This window comes from Passer domesticus, chromosome 2 (genome assembly GCF_036417665.1).
Source record: "Passer domesticus isolate bPasDom1 chromosome 2, bPasDom1.hap1, whole genome shotgun sequence".
In the NCBI taxonomy this organism is placed as follows: domain Eukaryota; kingdom Metazoa; phylum Chordata; class Aves; order Passeriformes; family Passeridae; genus Passer; species Passer domesticus.
This window is the reverse complement of record NC_087475.1, coordinates 80,696,627-80,717,146: the sequence shown is the minus strand read 5'-3', so window position 1 is coordinate 80,717,146 and position 20,520 is coordinate 80,696,627. Positions and strand designations below refer to the sequence as shown.

Genomic DNA, 20,520 nt, shown 5'->3' with positions numbered 1-20,520 from the left:
ATTTCTGCTAGTGCCATTCCCACATTTGGTTTGGTTGGGAAGGCTGTGGAAGGCACAAGGCATGCAAGGGTTTTGAAATCCCAGAAGTGCTCAGAAAATAAGGCAGAAGTTGTCATTTACTGTAGGGACAATCAGATCCAGGGGGAAAAAATACATACAGAGAGGCCATAAAAATGAAGAGAGTTCCCAGTATGTAATTCGTGCATGGCTAGAAATGCTGTACCCACAACTGCTTAAAAAAAAAAAAAAAAAAAAAAAAGAAAAAAAGAAGGCATAGTCAGTGGAGTGAAATTATACATCCAACATTAAGAATGTATTCCCACAGTAGATCTTCCTGCAAGATTTTTTGAAAGTTTGAGGTATCTGAATTTTACATGGCATCTGCCACAGCCACAAAATTGCACTTTTTGTTTGTATTTCTTGTCCATTTGGTTACACAAGTTGAGCCTGTGCATATCCAGGGAATAGCACAAAGTTCACTCAGTGCATAGGCATTGTATTTTGTTGTGCTTGTGAGACCAAAGGATAAGGTGGATCTACCACCACTAAAGGGATGCCAGTAGCAGCCCAGATTCCTAAAAGTTGAACAATATGGCTCAAGCCATGCAGGGTGGCAGCAAATCCCTTTGGTCAGAGCAGCATCATGGTTTGCCCCGTTGTTCTCAAGCACTTGGAGCAAGTAGGGAATGGAACGTGGCAGCAGTTTAGTCTTCAGTGGGGCTTCATGACTCCTCAGCCTGGTTTTATTGCTGAGTTTTATTGCATTGTCTGGCAGTGATGGAGTGTGTTAAGCTTTGACAGAGGTTATTCATAAATGAGAGGTTTCTTTCCTGTATTTGTGCTTTTGAAGGCAGTTTGTTCCAGAGTTGTCCATTCTGTAATTTTTGTTCATCTATTATAAGATTTTTTTTTATTTTTCCCCAAGCAAAAGATATTAAAGCAAGATGAATATATGGATATTTCTTAAAATAAGTAAAGGGATATGATGGAAGACACAAAAATGGTAATAAAACCTAGTCAGGTAAAAATGTTGGCACATCTTATTTCATTTAATTCATAAGTGGAAGAAGATAGAGAATTTATTTGACTAAGCCTCTGGTTCAGTGTCTTGATGATATGTTTGGAAAATTGCTCTGAAATTGATGTGTAAGTGACCTTGAAGATGTCGTATTTAAGTGATAGCTCATTTTGATGTGAAGTTGTAAGCCTCCCCCTTGGCCTCAAATAAAGCAAGCAAAGGAACTCAGCATTGAATTTAAGTAATTTCAAGGTAAAGAGGGAAGAAACTCTCCTAAAAACTCAAAACATAAATAGCCTGGAAGGTTAAGCACCTAATCTGTGATGTGCCTCTGTTTCAGCGCTATTAAAATACTGCTTCCCGGGAAGTTTGCCCTTGTGGCAGCCTTGGGACACCTGGGGAGATGTGATTGACTCCAGAGAAAACTCAGTCCTTATGGTGGGTGGCAGTGCCAATTCAGTATGCAACACTGACCCTTGGAATCACATTGCTCCTATATATATATGTGTGTGTGTGATTATTAAAACAAAAATAAAAATTTAAAATAATTATTTTTGTTTGAGAGGGCAGTGGCTAGACCTGAACTTGACTCTTGCTTTTAGTTTGTTGAACTTCCCCTCTACCTGTAGTAAGTTAGGTTACTTTGATGTTTTGCAGCCTGAGGCAGGGCTGGCGAGGATTCCTGCTCAGGCAGGACACCTTTCCCAGCCTGGTGTCCAGTCCTGCCAGTTGAAGCTGTGCTGATGGTCTGTACCTGATTTAATGGTGCTGACAGAACACAACTGCAGCTGCACTTTGCATTTAAGTCACATGAGTATCCCTCCCTAATTTTGGCTGGACCAACACCTCAGAGGTCAGAAGAATCACAGAATCATTAAGGTTGGAAAAGACCATCAGCTCCAGCCATTAAAATCTGGGAGTTTCCATATGTACCTGAGCTGGATTTCAGTCCAGCTGGCTGTGTTTGATCTAAAGCATTGCCTGTGCTGGTTTCCTCTGTGAGCCGGAGTGGTTTACAGCCCCTCTGTGCGCTGGTGCTCTGCTCACAGCAGCAGCAGTGCTCCCTCCTTTGGGAAGAGCCAACAACTTGAACTTGCCTCTGAAACATGTGGTGGCATGTCATGTCCAGCCTGAGTTGTAAACTGTATGTTATTTATCTACTTATCTATTGAATGCAGATATATTGCATTTATTGACACGGTGAATGTCCTTGCCACAATTCTGGCTGGTTGTGATGGTTGTGATATTGTGTGTAATATCATGGTAAAAGGTTTCTTTGCAGACTAATTCGGTGTTGTTGGAAATAGCATTTCTGAGGATTGGCTTTCTAATTCTCTTTTACTGCTCTGGGAACTCAGATGTGATATTCACCACAGAAACTGCACTTTGAAGTAACAGTAAATTTGTACATTCAAAACATCAGTAAAAAAGAGAAAATCAGAAGTTAAGCCCTAGACAGGAATGTAACCTGCCTTTCTTTATCTGACAAGAGCGGTTTATGATATATGTTTTGTATTTCAACCAGACATAAGAATATTAGGAAGTTGTAGGTATGTATATCCTCACAAAGTTAATATTGCTTTTGGACTCGTTCCTGGGCATGATCTAATCTCCATTTAAGTCAGCGGAGATTTTTCTTCTTGCTTCAATAGGAATTGAGTTTGTGTTTTAATATGCAGTAAAGCCTACAAAATTTGTGCAATAAAATAAAAACAGGAGGGCACACTTTGCGCAGTGGGGGGCCTTAAATGAAGGCCTTGAAAAAGCGTTTAATCAGCAGAGTAAGGAGGCAGATTTTCAAAGCTGTGGCTGCGAGCGGTGGGGGGGATGAACGATAGATCTCCTTCATGCTCCGGTTGAGTTTGTGGCTGATGTGATACCACTGCCCGCACTCAGAACTGGCCCTGGTTATTTATGGCTTCAGAAGACTTTGAAAAGGGGTCAATATAATCTATGGTTTATTCTGATTCCCACTGGCTTCGGTGGCCCCAGTGTGCTGAATCAGTCTGGCATTGGCGCTCCAGTTCATGTCTTTCTTATGCTAAAACTGTTTAATCCTTTGGGTTATATTTACAATTTACTCTTCAATGAATATCTCCCAAAAGATGTATGCACTCTGCTTTTATGCACACAGAACTGTTCTATGTGAAGGACCTAAATAAAAAAAAATAAAAAAAAGCAGTTAGGTATAATGTTAGTTTTCTTGAAATCATAAATGTTCTTCCTTAATTGGGTGTGAAATTCCTGTCTGCAAATCATGACATTTTGGTTGATTTTACATTCACTGGTTTGATGAATAATGGGTTTGCAACATTTTTTAAACTCTTCCTGCCTACAATAGCTCTTCACTAAGTGTCCTTCAAAAATCACATCTTTGCTCAATGCAAAGAATCTGAATTAGCTCTGACATTTGCATTTGCACTCACAAATCTTTCCATGGCTCCCCTGTGTGCCAATGTGAGAGGGAAGGATCCAGCCAGATCTTGGGGGTAGGAGCGGCAGTAGGCAGATGTAAAGCCTTCGTCTTGGTACAGCTGGATGAGGTATGTAAGTTCTTTTTCCCCCCTCTGTATTTTAGGCAGAAAAAAAAATTAACAACTCATTATTGAACTGTTTTCTTCTCAAGGTACTTTTATTTATTACTTCTTTCCCAGCAAGGCAATGTAAACAGAGACCTTTGGCTGACAGCTCAGTGACAACCAAGGTGTTGTGTTTACTTCCAGGAGACTCACAGAGCCAGAGCATTTGATAAAGGATCATGAATAATTAGTAGCATTTTGGAATCAGTGATTTTTCTGTTTCTTCCTTTGAGGGATGTAACAGCCGTGAGTGCTTCACTGTTAGTTGGCATTCCTGACGGTCACATTTCTGTAATTTTAATTTGGGGACAAACCAGCTTCTGCTTTGTAGCTGGTTTGCACTGAGCCCCCTTTGTTTGGAAGCTGGAGGAGGGAGAGGCAGATGGGGGCTCCAGAAGTGGTTTTTTCTAGGATTTCATGGCAGAAGCTGACATGGCCCTTGGACGGAGGGAGTTTGCTAGTATCCTGGGGTCTGGAGTCAGGAAGGTGCATGTGGTACCCTTAGTGCTTCAGTCACCCTGAAGGTTATAGATTTTTATAGTGACTTTAACCCCTAAACCTTGCATTTGCACTAGCAAGGAACTGGCTTTGGGTGGGAATGTGCATATTGCACTCTGGTAGCTTGTTACTGTAGTGTCACTTCCATCCTGTGCTGCAGCTTGTGATGAGGCCATGTTCTGCCTTTGCTGCCTCCTGCTCCTCCTGCCTGCCTCTACAGCTGCTCCTGGGCCAGGCTCTGGAAATAAGTGGGCCGTTCACCTTGTCTAACCTTTCCTGATTTCCCAGTCTGAGATGTACATTTGTGCAATTAGCTCATACTCCTGAAAAGGGTTGAGGAAAATAAGCAACATCTTTTGTCACTGAGACTCTTCTCAATTGATAGCTGATGCAGTATGTCCCCACAAAACTACTGCAGTATTTTGAAAAGGAGACAACTAAGTGGTTTTATGTGGCATTTCTGTGTGATAGTTTTTGGAAGAGTAGCAGATACTTCATAGTCAGTCTTCTTTCTCCATATCTTGTTCATCGTTTACTGCGTGTATTCCTACTTCTACTGCCAACTTTTGTAACATGGGCTACTGAGTCACTCAGCAAAATCACATTCGTTTCTGCAGCTAAGCCAATAACTTGGGTAGAAGAATAGGTTCTATTGTCTTGTCTCAGTACCAAGGTGCCAGATGATGGGAGATTCTAGCCTGTCCCTGGCAAGCAGTTGCTCCTGCTAGATATCCTCCTTGCTGAATATTTGCACTCTCCTTTTTCTGCCGTTGACTTCCAGCCATCAGACCTCAGTTTGCTTTTCTCAGCTAGATTAAAGAGCTTTGTTACTCTCTTTTGACTTTTCCATGCGCAGCTTCTTACAGACCACCAAGTTGTCTTTTAATCTTGACTTGAAAAAACTAAACAAAATTGAACTCCTTTCAATGTTTGTGCTATTGAGAGTATTCATGAAGGATGATCTGACTTTTAGGAGGAACGTATGTGTGTAGCAGATATCCATGGCGATGGGCACCTATGTAAACAGCCAGGCTGACACCTCCAGTAAACATTCTCTTAAAGAGCTGTGGCAGGTCCATCCATCACACTGCCTATATACACAGTACTGTCAAATATGTAAAGTAAACAAACAGGGGGCAAAAAAGAGGTGATGAAAGAAGTAATGCTTTTCTCTAATCCCTTTTTGTTTTAAGAGCCTCTCTGGTTTCTCATCATGATAGTAAATACATGACTTTCAGATATTTTTTGGGTGGACCACATCATTTGAAGTGGTCTGGTGACAGACGTACAGCAAATCAGTTGGGAGAGGAAAGAGGGAAATCCAATTTGCCAATTCTTCATCCACTTTCATAATTCCTTTTTTTTTTTTTTTTAACCCTTTGTCCTTCATAATGCTGTGTCTCGTTGTGTCCAATTGCAGGAGCCATACAGAAAACATTATCCCATTATTTTCTCAGGGAAAGAGGGAAAACAAGCCTTAAAGAGAAACAAGCACACAACCTTTGCATTGCTGGCACATTGCCGAGCCCAAGGGCTGCTCTTAATTTACATATAAATGTGCTGAGGATTTTATTCAGCAATTAATGCACTCTGTTGTTATTTTTCACTTACAGTGTTTGTAATGCACGTGGTGGTTGGCAAATTGCATGGGGCATATGTACTTGGAGGAGTGCAGTGGCACTGCTTTTTGGATTGATGGCTGGCTATATTTCTGCTTTTTGGATTGATGGCTGGCTTTATTTCTGAGGCTGCCCTGGGCCTCAGGTAGTGCTGGCTCCAGGGATACTGCAAAATCCAGCCGAGGGTGACATAAAGAGCTGGCTCACAGATGTGTGGTTGGATTTCAGCTGTCTCATGTAAAAACACTGTAGTGCCTCCATGGTGTAGCATCCCAGTGGATGAGAACATCTGTTTTATCTGTCTTGTTCAGAAATGTGTCTGCAAAATCTTGGAACTTTTTGGTTTTTAGTACTGTTGAAATTTTCATGACTTCTGCAGGTGTTTTTTTCTTGATTTTTTTAGTTTGGGCATCATTACTTTGTTCACATTTCTCTTCTAATTGGCAAGCAGCTGCAACGAGTGCACCACAAAAACCCATCCAAGAAAAGCCCTTAGAGCTGCTCCCAAAGGCCTCCCCTTCTTTCTGCTCCTATAATAGCAGGAGCTTTTACCTGTTAATATCTGTGAGCTTTGAAGTAAGTTATGCGTTTTCTGAATTTATTGTGATTTTATGCAAGGATATTCCCCTCCTTTCTCTCAGCTAAAGTGAGTGAGAGCCTGTCTGTGGACTGCCCAGGGAATATTTTGCAGCTCCTGATGTCGGCTCTGTCAGCCTCTTTGCATTCATGCCATGGTGATGAATAAGCAGCGTTGATGACCAAATATCATCATTACTCTCAAGGGTTAACACCTCGTGTGAAGCTGGCTTTTGACATCCCTCTGGAAGGATGTCATCCACACCTGTGTGGAGTGATCGATTAAATATTTGGGCAGCTTGTGTATTCTTATGGGTACTACCTTTATATCCATATGTGCGTGTACAGAAAGAAGGCATTTTGTACAGAATGTTGAAGAGCGTGGTAGAAGGTATTCCCAGGATGATGAAAGGATTTCCATGTGGAAAACCTGAAAGTGAGCAAAAGGCTTCTTATTTATCAAACTGCTGTGTGATGTTGACAGGTGAAACGACAAGACTTATTGAGGAAAAGGAATTAATTGTATCTGGGACCTTTTAATAAATCAAAAGTAAAAGTAAGAACCAGTGTAGCAGACCTGTTGGCAGTAGCTAATGCTTGTTCAATGATCCTTCCCTTCTGAAATACAGAAATGAAAAGTGACTGTTGCCAGGAGTTATAAAATGAAGGAATGACTCAGAAGATAGATTTATTATCACCTCAGTATCAGTGAAATTCAGCTTCATAAACATAGGTTAATCTGCTAAAACCTTCTGTGCTCTCACTGGGGGTGAACCCTTTTTATTTCAAATTTTGTTTAAAGATGTAAAATAATTCTTCTTGTCTTCTGAATAAATCCTCATCTCTAGTATCACTAATATTCATCTTTTTTTCCCCTGATTCTTTCCTCTGTGGATTTATTTTACTTATTTATTTCTGTGGGTTGTTATGGGCACTTCTCATCCTTGCAGTGTAATTTCTCTTCTGGACTTGTGGGCTTTTTTCATCACAGTTCACCATATATTTCACCTATGTTTCTACAGAAACTCATTACATAGCACAGATTGCTGCCAACAAGAATATTTAGAATACACTCTGCTTTTGTCCTCCAGTGCTGCCCTCCTCACCTATGATGGGTGAATAACACATCTGAATGAGAAGGACATGGATCTGAGGTTACTACAAAACGACCTATGCCTACACATGACCAGAATCAGTGCTGCTCCTTTCTCCTTCCTCTGTTACATGGCTGATCAAATGTTAGGAGTATGCTTGCCAGTTCAAAGTAGCATTAAAAGACATTAAAAAAATATCCAAAGCTTGAAAAAAAAAATTGTAGTATTACAAAGAAAAAAATATCTTAGAAGAGCAAATACATGTGGCATCTTTGTGACTGTGTGGTTGGGTTCTGTGCTACCTTGAAAACTTTTCTAAGATATGAAGCTGTCATGGAAACAGTGCAGTCAGATTCTTAAAAAAAACCCCAAAGCCAAAAAGACACACATATATTTTATTAATGCTGACCTTAGAGCAGCTCTGTCCTCAATGATTAACTGATAATTTTGTTCTAAATAACATCAAACACATCTGAGACTAAATTCACGTTTCTTGTGTTCATGTTTTGCCCTGCAGTTTCTCCATCATTTGCCATCTACTAATGACATGATTTGATGGTTTGCAAACAGTCCTTTTGAGTATTTCTTAAGCTTGAGATCCACTGCATTAGTGTGTCTCTCAAGATTAACAATGCTGTATTTGGAGATGAAAATGTTCTTGGTACATGTGTCAGAAGTGCTGAGGAAGTGCATTTGCTTATTTTGATGCTGGTGTAATTTTGTGTGTGGTACTGGTGTATTTGGTCCTCTGTGCACTCGTGGTCAGTGCTTAAGCCAGTGAAGCTTTGGACTATGCCAATACAAGCAACTCTTAGAGTGGCAGTTTCTGCTATATCATAGAATCACAGAATGGTTTGGTTTAGAAGGGACCTGAAGGGTCATCTGGTTCCAACCAGACACGAACCAGGTGTTCATGTCAGGAGGAGGATGGATTTCGAAAGCACTTCAGGCAGAAATGAAGTGGGTGGAAGCCCCTCATGCCAGGACAGTTCAGGCACGGGGCTGGTAATTCAGTCCCTCTCTGTTCTGTGGCTCTGAGTCAGAATCACACCAGCGTCAAAATAAGAAAATGCATTTCCTCACCATTTCTATGACACATACATCAAGAATATTTTCATCTCCTTATACACAGACAGACTTTCTCTTTTGTTTCTTAGGAACAGGTGGCAAACCAACTGATGTTTTCTTACACCAGTAGGTGAAGTGGCCAAGCCTTTCCTTTTCCTTCCTCTGGGATAAAAGAGGATAGAAATATATTTGTTATATTCATTGTCTAAGGGCTGCTGTGTGAGCTTTTGATTGCTTGTCATCCAGGATTTTAGCATTTTGCAATGGGTGAGCTCAATTTTAAATTTACTGTCTGTTTTCTGAACTTGGATGGATTATTTTAAATTCCCTCCTAGGTTTTCTTATTTAGCAAGGGCACAGGCAGGAAATAGAAAAGAAAGGCCACTTTTTTTTTGTGCAGTTCATTGTCTGTGGTCGTATCCTTCCCTACCAAGGTTTATACAAGTTTGCATCCATCACAAGGCAGAAAATGATGGTATTTGTTCTGTTATTCTGCCAGCTGCAGTTCTGGCAAATAATGCTGTGGCATTAGGGCATTTGTGAAGAGCCATCCTTTTACCTTCCCTCCCTCTCAATTTCTTGGGACAAAGGATTGAGATGTTGAGCTGAGTTCACAAAACAATTCCTGAGCTCAGGCTTCTGTTTTCATGTGTTGGACAACTTGAATTTTTCTACGGGTGGCACCTTTGTTATATGCTGAACACTTTTCTGTCATACAGCCAAATGAAAATAGATGTGATGTCTTATTGATGGTATTTGTGACATCCTCTGCTTGCTGTTTTTCTGCAGGAGTTATCTACACAGCAGATGTTCTTGACCGGGAGACGACCAAATCCTACTGGTTGACGGTGTATGCCACTGATCATGGTGTTGTCCCCCTCTACACCACCATCGAAGTCTACATTGAAGTGGAGGATGTGAATGACAATGCCCCTCTCACCTCTGAGCCTATCTATTACCCAGTTGTCATGGAAAACTCCCCAAAGGATGTATCTGTCATTCAGATCCAAGCCCAGGACCCTGACTCCAGCACTAATGAAAAACTGACTTACCGGATTACAAGTGGAAATCCCCAGAACTTCTTTGTAATCAATCCCAAAACAGGTAACAAAACCCTGTTGCCTCAGGGCAGTGGGAAAATTCAATTTACATATTTATTGGCTTTCACCCCTTCAGGGTGCACTGGTTTGCTTCCTGAACCTCTGTTTTCTGGTGGCTTCTGTGACTGAAGCATCTTGTTGGTGTCTGAAGCATTCTGCTTTGCATCGGTGTGCGAACGTGCTGGCAGGTGATGTGCTGCAGATGTGCTGCTGCAGCAATCACTCTGCCCTGGGTCACTGAATTGCTGCTGGCTTCTTCCCTGTGTCTACAGGGATGAGACTTTGCTGCGCTGAGTCTGCAGAACAGTGCTAGGAAGCAGATTCAAGCTGTTGCAGGTTACAGAGCAGTGTTTCATTCTTTGTTGGCTGGTGTAGCACCACTGGAGTGAGTGACATGACAGCTGGCCAGCACATGTAATAAGGCTCCATGTTGAAGTAGGTGGATTTAATTCTACAGCTTGCTTTACACAGAAAGACAGTTTAGGTGATCTACACATCCCTCTGGCCTTTAAAAAGAATCTGTGGGTTTCCACTGGTTTACAGCTGCTGGGGATGTAGCCTGTGGGTGCAGCGTGGCAGAAAGGGTGATTGTTTTAACTTAAAATACTATTGTTAGCTGGCAGTGGAGCATGGCACCCATGCAGAGCAGCTCTGCACGTGTCTGTACCCCAGGTGCCTTTGCTGAATGAGGCTGATAAAGAAATTGCCCCAGGAGATGTAGCCTGAGATCTTGCATGTGTGAGCACCTGCTGGGTGCCTACCTCTGCTTGGCAGCTGGTGTTCCTCACTCCAGCATGTGCCCAGCTTTTCTCACTCACTGGGCTTCTGGGGACCCTCCAGCATGATCTGGAGCTGGAGAGTCGAAGGTATCTTCCAGAGCAATATGAAAGTAGTTCTTTATGAAAGTAGTTCAGAGAATTCACACAGTGCTCCTGCTTGTTTTCATGGCCCTAGTTTTGTTCTGGGGTTTTGATTTTTTTAAGGTTATTTATATCTTCTGCTGAATTTCTAAACAGCTAAAAAACTGCAAGGAATAGACATGAGAAGGAGCATTTTTAATTTTGTGTATGGAAATGATGTTCACTAAATAGGTTTTCAACATTTGGTTGGGCAATCCTATTGCAATGTGTGGCGTAAGAAGGGGTCAGGATCTTCTCAGGCATAAGCCCAGGTGAAGAATTATGGAGAATGTATAATCACTGTGTTCAATCTGCTGAGCCCTAAGGCGCATATCTCACTTATTTTTAACACTTGGAATGGCCGAAGATGCTCTTCCATCTGCATCCCTTCTCCCCCTCCCCACCCCATAAATCCCATCTGGGCAAAGTAGCAGAGTTAGGACTCACAGTGTTTAATGCTTGTGCTTCCCTTCCATCAGCTCCTCCCGCAGAGCAATCTGCTCAGCACAGCCCTGCTTATCTGCAGGGTGAGCTGTGACAAGGACTGGAGCTGGGCACGTGGCAGCCCTGCAGCACCCTGGCCTGGTGGCACACCCTGTGGGTTGGCTCTTTGTCCCTCTGGAGAGCAGGCAGGATACTCTTCCCTAACAGTGAGATCTTATTCTCACAGTTAACACTGACAGTGGTTAGTCTTCATTTGCACTGTGGAAATTGCTGTCTGAGAGCTTAAAGGCTGCAGGATGGGTAACTTTTTGCTTGGGCAAAGGGCCCCCCTTTGCTGCCTCCCAAAGGGCCCCCCTTACTCTCAGTGAGCATCCTTGCTAGTGACTGGCTGTGATTTGTTATAGAGAGGATAAATCATCCCTTTTCTATCCAATTCAGTGCCAAACACAGAGCAGTGAGAACTGGGCAAGGTGCCTCTTGGAGTTTGTTTTGAAAACGATGAGGCTGACAGAGAGTGTGTGTGCAGAGATCTCTTTTCGTAAAGGGGAGTGCCAGGCCTTGACATCAGAAGGCTTTCTCCTGATGGGATGCTGATGTCCGAGAAATAAAAGCATAATGGATTTTCCTAGAGAGTGCCCCTGGGGGTCTCTGGCAAGGCTCCTTTCAGCCATCTCCCTGCAGTGCACTAGTTTTCTCTCAGACAGTAATTTACACTCCAGTTGTTTTGTACAGGAGACTTCTGCACGCACAGAAGAGGTTCATAGCCTGCCAGCCCCATGCTCTTGCTGGGATTCAGCACAGCAGTAACTCACGTAGAGCGTTGCACAGCAGCCCTAAATGCGACAGCATGCTGTATAATCAAGATGAAAAGGTTTAATGTGAACCCAAATATGCTGCGATTGCTGTATACGTGGGCTGAATGAGCATGCTCCTGCTGTCGGGGGAGAACAGTCATTTGAGAAAGGGGATCTTTTATTTTCTGTGTCACTTTGGAAGTTTCAACACTGCCAGCAAACTGACATCTCACTCCTGTGAGTAATCCACTGCTGAGAGTCAACACGAAGGCAGCATCCTGCATTTTTTACATCTTTTGGTGGGAAGAGACAGAAGAGATGGGGAGTGTGCTGGAGCATAGGGGTGTTCTCAGTTGTCTTTGGAGATCAGCAGTGACCGTGTTTCCCTTCCTCTGGAGCTCACTTTCAGCTGCCTTGTAGCTCATGCAGGTCAGGCAGGTTTCTGGAGGCACATGGACCACTATGTGTCTGATCAAGCAGGGACACAGGGAGTCCAGGTTTTTTTCCTGGTTCTAATTCAGGATCATAACTTCAGCCAATTCTTGCACTCATGATTGATTATGTGGATAGCAGAAGCAACATAACGCCTTGTATTGTGTATCTGTAGATGGAAGAAACCTCTTAATAGACAAGTTGTCACTTCCTACATTTTTATAGACTGGCACAGCTCGTGGTGGCTATTTTAGGCAGCCCAACTGCAAATGTATTGTGTGCATTTGGATCTGTTTGAAGGCAGGCTTCAGACCTTTCAGGATTATTACCTGCATTTTGCTCTCTGGATTTCAGAGAGATGCAGAGTTGCTCCTGCAGGAATGAAGAGCTGCTAAAAAGCCACTGATTTGGGCACTGAATGGGGTGTGCTCTCACTGTGGGTGTGTTCTCACTGGGGGCTGATTCTGCTGCGGGGGCACAAGTACAAGGTGGCAAGGGCCCTCGTCTTTGGGCTTGGTGTTTATCTGGGTGCTCCAGGGAAGAGGACAGGAGCATGAGCAGCCCGCCCATGTGTGTCAGGATTGGAAAGGCAGTGTGGGCAACCTCCCATGAAGGCCTTTTTTTTTCTCACCTTGATATTTTTTTTGAAATACAGCCAAGCATCAGTTTGCGCCTTGGTGCGCACTTTTATCTCATGAGCTGATATTCGTAGGTACAAGTCCTAAGTGAATAATGAAGCACATGAGCACGTGTGAAACCATAAATCATTCACAGTGGAGAACAAGGCAGCCTTGTTCTGTTAACTGGTGGACACTGCAGTCTAAGAGTAGCAGATCCAAGAGAGCAAGATGGGATTTTCCTTTATTGCAAGACCACAGTTTTGCGAGGGAAGTAGGAAACATGTTTTTTCAAAAAGTTGGGGTGACTCTAGGGGTTACATTACTACAGGGAAAGGCATTCCCCTGGGCATTTGTTTCCCAGCTGTGTATACACACAGCAGCAAGGGCGGCATTCCTGGAGCTCAGCATCTTCAGCAGCTGCAAGTCAGCCTAAACCCTGATGTGGCTGCTGGGAGAGGCAGGCCTTTTCCTCATAGCTTGACTTCTGTGCTTGGGAGGGCTTAGGGTTGCTTTGGCAGAGCACAGGGTCACAGGGCTGTGCTCCTTTGTGGGTGGTGTGAGATGGGGAGGATGGCAGAGCTGCTGCGGGAGCAGCTGGGCTGACCAGCCCCCAGGAGTGCCACATTCAGCCCTCTTGGGTGAGAGGCACGTGGAAGAAGGTAAATAAAACAGAAGATGGAGTTAATAAAAAAATTGATTGATCAGAGCTGTAAATTCTTACTCCTATTTCATGTATATGGGTGTTAATTTCACAGCACAGGGGTAATTTATTGAGTTGATTTATTATGTTTCTGCACTCTGGAAAAAAACAAATTTTAATTCAAGCCATTCCATTGCTTTGTTTAGTGTTAACATATTCTGAACAAACCCAGTAAGCTTCTCTTCAGGCTAATGTAGATTACTTAAGAGATTCTTTAACTAACATGCCAACAGACCAGATTTCACTCTTGTGCACATTCTTATTAATTAATTTACTCTAAAATTATGCTTGTGTGTCTGGAAAATCTGCTTACACCTTGCTTAGCCTTTTGCTGGCACCATTTAAACAGAGGCAGACCTCTGGCACCCCTGAAATAGTATTTGCTGCAGTGGTTAAGGCAGGACTCACTTGTAGGTTTAGAAATAGTGCATGTAGGGCAGTACAGCTTTGCAGAGCAGCAATGCTCTGCCTCTGGAAGCTGTCTCTGAACTGTCACATCTGCACCTAGATTTGGAAAGACTCTGGATATTTTCACACTGAAGTAGTATTAATATTTATGTAAGCTAATATGGGGTTAGTGAGTGTCAGAATTTAATTGGTATGAATGCTGCTCTTCTCAGTAGGCTGGGCTTTGCTTTCTTTTGCACTCACAAAGCCAGCTGGCATAGAATCCTGCTGGGTCTGAAAGCCACGCTTGCTCTGCCATACTAAAATAGTGCTTCACCCTCCTGTCATGCATTCTGATTTTTATAGCCACTTTTCTTTGCCTTGTCCCAAGAAATCCCCACGTGTCTTTGCTCTCACAGACTGAGACAAATCCAGTGGTTTGCTGCTGCTCCACATCCTGATGGCTGCCAGCCGTACAGATGCTGGGTACCCACTGCCTCTTTTCAGCCCAAAAATCATAGAATCATGGAACGGTTTGGATTGGAAGGGACATAAAAGACCATCTAGTTCCAACACCCCTGCCATGAGCAGGCAAATCTTCCACTAGACCAGTTGCTCAGAAGCCTGTGCAGCCTGGCCAAGAACATTTCCAGGAATGGAGCAGGGATTGTCCTTCTATCACACCTAAATATTATAGCTGCTGCTAGAGCAGACCTTGAGGAGGGGGCTGCTCTGTGCAGCTCTGGAGGGTTTCCCTGTGGTCACAGAAGATTTCCAGGTTTCTCAGCCTGTTCTTGTGGTCAAGGTAAGCTCACCTGTCCTGACTGCTCCATCCATGCTACTAAACTCTTAGTAAACTTCCTCTGAAATAAGATCTTCCATATCTTGTAAATGAAGGCCATTAGCTTTTTTGTTCTTGTTGTTTTTAAGTCTAACCTGCAGTCTTTCTCCAGGGTGTGTTTTAGGTACTATTGTGGTCTAATTGGAAAATGTATTTTGAATTTTGATGGCATTGCAGGTCAGTTCCCTCCCACTGGGTGCTCCTCCTGAAGGGTGTCTCCCTCATGTGTGTTGGCCATGGAGCTGTTTTTGGCAGCTTATGATCAGCCCTGCAGATCATGTCATAGCATGAATAGTTCATTGCTATTCAGCCTGTAAGTGTCCTTGCCCTGTCAAAGAGCAGAGAGGACCTTGCAGGGGCAAAAGACATTGATTGTGGGGCTCTCCAGTCAATGGTGAATTTGAGGAATTGGTCTCCCTTTCCTTCTATGCTCTTTAACACTGTTTGTACAAATGCTGAGTTCACCAACAGTTGCAGAGTCCGGCCTGATATATCCATCACTGATGTGTGACCATAACTAATACAGAATTTTATAATATAATTCCCATTCCACATTAACTGGCTTCCATCCTCTGTAATTTATGTTGTATCAACACATGCTAAATTATCTACTTTCTTTGCTTTCACTTCTCTGTTATTTAAAAGTGTGGCTCTTAATGACTTCTTTGTAATGCACTCACTGTTAAAAATTGAGCTTTGGAGTGTTTTAAAAGCTTTAATTTCTGCTTTGGCATGCTTATTTTTTACTAGACACCATATATGCAGTAGTTTGAGCCCAGGGTTAACAGCTGGAAAATCAAAGGACTGTGGATGTCTGGGTTGTGTGCTTAATCACAGTGGGACCTATAAGTGTGCTAGGCACTGTACAGCATATTAGACAAAGGTTCTGCATTAAGGAGTTTGTCATAATAACAATAATAATAGTAATAATTAAGAAAAAAGGAGAGACAAAAAAAAAGTATGGGGAAGGATGTAAATCAAGTCCATCTGCTTGCCAGGGCACGTTTATTTCCCAGAGGAAATTTTCAATTAGATCGTGAGCTGCAGCATAGCAGGAAAACAAACTCTTCTTTTGACTTTGAGTCACCTCATCTCATGGTTTTCCTTTCGGTTTGATTTTTTTTGGTTTTTGTTGGTTCGTTGGTTGCTTGGTTGGTTGGTTTTTGGTTTTTTGGGTTTTTTTGTTGGTTTTGTTTTGTTTTGGTTTTTTTTTGTTTTGGTTTTTTTGTAAGTGGAAGTATTTTCTTGCCTTATGTGATTGTCCTGCAAATTAATTCATAGTAGATAGTAGATAGTTTGGGGATCAAATATGCTCTGGAAATGCAAGTTATTGATTTTTCAGGCATCTTGGCATTAATAGACGTGCATCCACAGTCATGTATTCATAGACATACAAAAAAAAAAAAAGAGAAGCATCACTTCCAGTAGGATGAAGAGAAATAGAAAAGAATTTTAGACTAAGTAAGTATTGTCTAATGGCCAGACCACTAATTCCACTGAAAATGACAAAATTTGGGCTCAGCCAGCATGTCTCTTCCCTCCTCCTTTCCTCCCTGGCAGCGATTTCCTTCTCAATCTGTATGTGTTATCTGTGGAGAGGATAAAGGTGTGAGCTGTGTCCCCTCAGTTGCAGCTACAGTAATGCTGCTCTTAATAAAATAATAAATCCAGTTTTATCATTTCTCTTGAACAGACCTGATTTCTGCTAGCAGTGGGTTTTTATTCATGAAGCACTGAATATGGTTGAGATTGCTGGATGTCACTGGTATCAAGTGCCTCTTTTCAAATGGCATTTAAAGATACAATATTTCTTAGAAATGCCATTTCTTTGTAATCAGCAGATTTATACTTTGCTTATAGAAATTTTAACCTTTCTTTAGATGTCCATGATGACTTCTTTAGCCCTCTTTCACAGGAAGGAGTTTAAGGAGTATTCCCATTGCCTTAACTGGACAGTTGTGTCCTCACTTGCTCAATGCAGCACCAGTTTTTAATCTGAACTTGCTGTTTGCTTCAGTAGAGACTTAAGTCTGAAGGGCATAACATGGCAAGGGCCAGTGGGACAGAGTTTTTTTTCTGATGGAAGAAGTTGCTGCCCAATAACCAGACAGCTCCCTTTTTTCCGTCCCAGCAACAATTTTGCTGCTGATCTCATAAATCTACATTGTTGTGCATTGCATCAATCATTTGTTATTGTTACAAACATCAGCAGAGCATATCTTCTGCCTATTCAGAAGTAACTTCACCTATCAGCTGAGCTGTGAAACTAATGTTTCTACCTTGTCTGTCAGTTCAGTTTCTCTATCGGTAAATTTCCAGAAGTCATAGCTAGGCAGAACTGTTTAAGAAATCACCTTTTTAATAGGCTGTGCGATTCCTGCACTAATTTTTAAGTAGGGCTGTTCCATTCACTTCCAGGTAGAATGTTATTGTTTAGATTGTTAGAATTATTATCAATGGCAGAAGCACAGTTTAGCTTACTGGGTGAAATTGTAGCACGTGTACTGAGTAACAGCCCTGTTAAATGTGTGCACAATGCATATGCTATGGAAACTTGTCATATCCTGCCATACATTATTATGATAATATCAGCAAATGTCCCTGCATTACAGTAATTGCTTGTGGTCCAAGTGTGAACTCTGGCAGGAGGAATTAGGTTGGTGAGTTAGGGATGCTGAGGCATGGAGCCTGTGAGCGAGGCATTTGTGCAGGAGCAGGGGTCTGGAGAGGGAGCTGACACAGAGGAAAATAAAGCTGTGATGTTAGCCCAGAGGAGGTGAAAGCTCGGGATGGGGGGCGTTCTTTTTTCCTTTTTATTTCCTACTGCTTTTTAATCAGTCACGTAATTTGTGTTTATCTTTCGCTCAACAGTCAAAGTTAGTACTGGTGTCTGTGATGTTGGACACTGCAAATCCCAAGCAGACAATATAAACCAGCTTTTTCCCCTTTTGCTCAGGTGCAATGAGTACAATCATACTGTCTTCTTAGATCAGGCACTTTTTGTGGCTTGAGTAGTGTTTCACCTTGTGTGAGGAATTTCTAAAATCTCTTAGAGGACTGGAAGTTAGAGCAAGGAATGTAGTTCTGGCTTACTCTTAGTTAACATGTGATCCTTGGTACAAATGGTGATATTTCCTGTTTGGAGAATTAGATTGACCTATGGTGCGTGTGGGTATTAAAAAAAATAACAAAGCTCGGAAATGGAAATAAAAAGAGAAGGCAACTGGGAAGGCAGGTGTGTTTGCATAAGCCACAACGATGTCAGTAATCACCAACTATTAATTCTTCTTTGTCTTCATCACACAGGAGATTGTGTCAGCACCTCTTGTGCCCCCAAAGTCTCATGACCTCACAGTTCAGCTAAACTAGTCTGCTCAAAAATTAAGCTTAACAGTGGATTGTGTTATTTTTCCCCCCTTTTTTTTTCTGACTCTGTTTCTATCAGAGTTACTCTGTTATAACCAAAGATAATTATTTTCTGCGAAATTACTCTCTCCTCCTTTCCCCTTCCCCTTATGTTAATGAGAGTGTTTTTCGTTTGCTGGGAAGACTGACACAACTTCTTTGAAATTAGTAGTGTTGTTGCCAGTGAAGTGTGTGACCTTATCTGTGTAATTGTACAGATCGTGCTGCCATATGTCTACATGCACAGAGCTTAATTTAACCGGAGACATGCATGTGTAAAAATAAAGCAGTATCTGGGGGTTAAATATCAGAAGATCCCCCTAATCACAGCTTTCACATTACACACAGCTTTGTACAGTGCTTGAAGAGCTCTGAAGTTAATTTTTTAAAAAACACTCTTTACATGGGACCATGCTCTTGTAACCTTGTTTTTTTTATTTTGATTGTCATGTGGATGCTACTTCCTTGTGTGTTGCTCCTACTTGGTTTCTCCTCCTGTGGTAGCTAAGTCCTTCATGCTGCTTGGTAATGGTAGAATAGGACCAGTTTTAATTTTTTGCAAGCAAGGAACTGATGCAAAGGAAACAGCTAACTCATCTGATGCCAGCAATAAAAATTTGGTCTTAATTTGCCTTCAAAGGCAACGGCCACATGTAGTGCAAAGCCTTATGGCATGGGTCCATCCCATCCTACCCTGCTAAATGCAAGGCAACCCTGGCACCAGTGTTTCCTACCACGTGTACAGAACTTATCTGGGCATGTTGGAGCCCTGGGAGAATCTATTTCCTATCCTGCTCCCAGCTAGCCCACCATTTCCCATCCCTGCCTTTCAGTCCTTCCTTGCCTTTCTTTCTCTCTTGCCCAAAAGCAAGCCTGGGTTGTCCACAGGAGAGCAAGAACTAGAGTTTGCACAGGGAGAGGGAGTCTCAGATGGCTCTGTCGGAACCTGGGCATATAAGGGCAGAACTGACTCTTGTCTTTTGGGTGGAAGAAGGAACTTTCCTTTCTCCATCAGCCTAATGCAGGCACAAGCCTAAGCATTCATGCTGATGCTGTCATGGAGCAAGGAAGCAAACCCAGAGCACTCAAGTCTCCCACTACCTCCAGTAATCATGTTCTTTCTTTGTCAATGCTACATTTGCTTGTACTTTCTGTGCAGGAACGTTTCCTCATTGCTTCCTGTAAGTCAGTGTCATGACATGCTGTGGGTTTGTTGACTTCTAAGAGAAATTCAGTGTTTGTGTCGGATGAGTTGCGTGCAAGGAATCTGTGCTGCAGTGATCTATTTATATGGTAATTAGCAAGTAGCTTTGCAGCTCTTAAAGGGATTTGGTTTGAAAACTAAGTATTATTTCCTGAATTTTAACTCATCAACAGTGTATGAACAGCAGTGCACATGCACTTTTTTTTTAATGTAGCCACAATACCCAAAAGATAAATGTAAGTCTGCTCTGCACAAGAATATTTTGGCTATAATTAATTTTGCTCCATTCACCATATGCTTGTATTTTCTGACCTTCATTTTATTCACAGACTCTTGTAATAAAATGTGCAGTTTTAAAACAAAAGTTGCTTAAAGAAGCACAAGTGCTTGTGGTGCTATATCTTCAGCTGAATTATGTGGTTTATGCCACTTGAGAATTTGACCATTGTATCCTTAAGAAGTTGTTATTACGGAAAGGTGCTCTCATTGCTCAAAGATATTGAAGGTATTTTTGTTAATAGAAGAATGAGATGATTTTTTAAAATCTTTGAAGAAATGCTGTAAGCCTACTCAGATCCTTTAGGAGAGGCAAACAGGGATGAAGAATCTTCTCTTTGTCCTTATTATTCTGTGTCTGAGGCAGTTCTTGAGACACGACCTGGGAATGCACTGCAAATGACACAAGGAATAATTGCTGCTAAATTTAATTTATTGAGTAGGTGTGAATTAGATTAATTAAACAGAGAATAAACACACACAAGATTACCCAAAGTAGCTTCATGGATGAAAAGATGTTAGACTATATTAAAAGCTTAGATATACATGATGCTGAGATATTTTTCATGTGAGTCGGTAATTTCTTAGGGGATTTCTCTCGGGTTTTTTATTTCTTTCTTCTAACACTTAATGTAATCCAAACTGATTAAGGGAATGCTATCCATTAGAGGGAAGAAAAATAAGGCAAACACATGCTTAAGAATTAACTTGAGTAGTCTATTGGGTGAGCTGCAGCTTTGACTCAATAATGCGTCCGTGCCCTGCATTTGTATGTGTGAAAACCCCTCGGCTTGGGTTAGATTCACTTGCAGAGGACAGAGTCCTTTAAGAAGGATGCACAGCTCAGCATCAGAAAAGCAGATTGGCCGGGTTTGGACACAGTCCTTGTTTGATCAGCTGCATGGGGGGCGTCATGCCCCATTCCCAAGTTTAGCTCTAATCTGTTAGTGCATCTCTCCTGCAGCC

The 20,520-nt window shown here is 42.1% G+C and overlaps 1 protein-coding gene across 10 annotated transcripts in view; it reads left to right on the top strand.

Annotated features, from left to right (window-relative positions):
* The window catches only part of FAT3 (FAT atypical cadherin 3), a 398,570-nt gene that overhangs the window by 173,393 nt on the left and 204,657 nt on the right, over window positions 1-20,520 (top strand). For all 10 annotated transcript variants that reach the window (XR_010356488.1, XM_064409542.1, XM_064409543.1 and 7 more), the window contains exon 3: window positions 9,242-9,556. Coding sequence is in view for 9 of the 10 variants with exons in the window: in XM_064409542.1 (XP_064265612.1) it covers window positions 9,242-9,556 (315 nt within the window). In the remaining variant the exon portion in view is untranslated. The remainder of the gene's footprint in view (window positions 1-9,241; window positions 9,557-20,520) is intronic.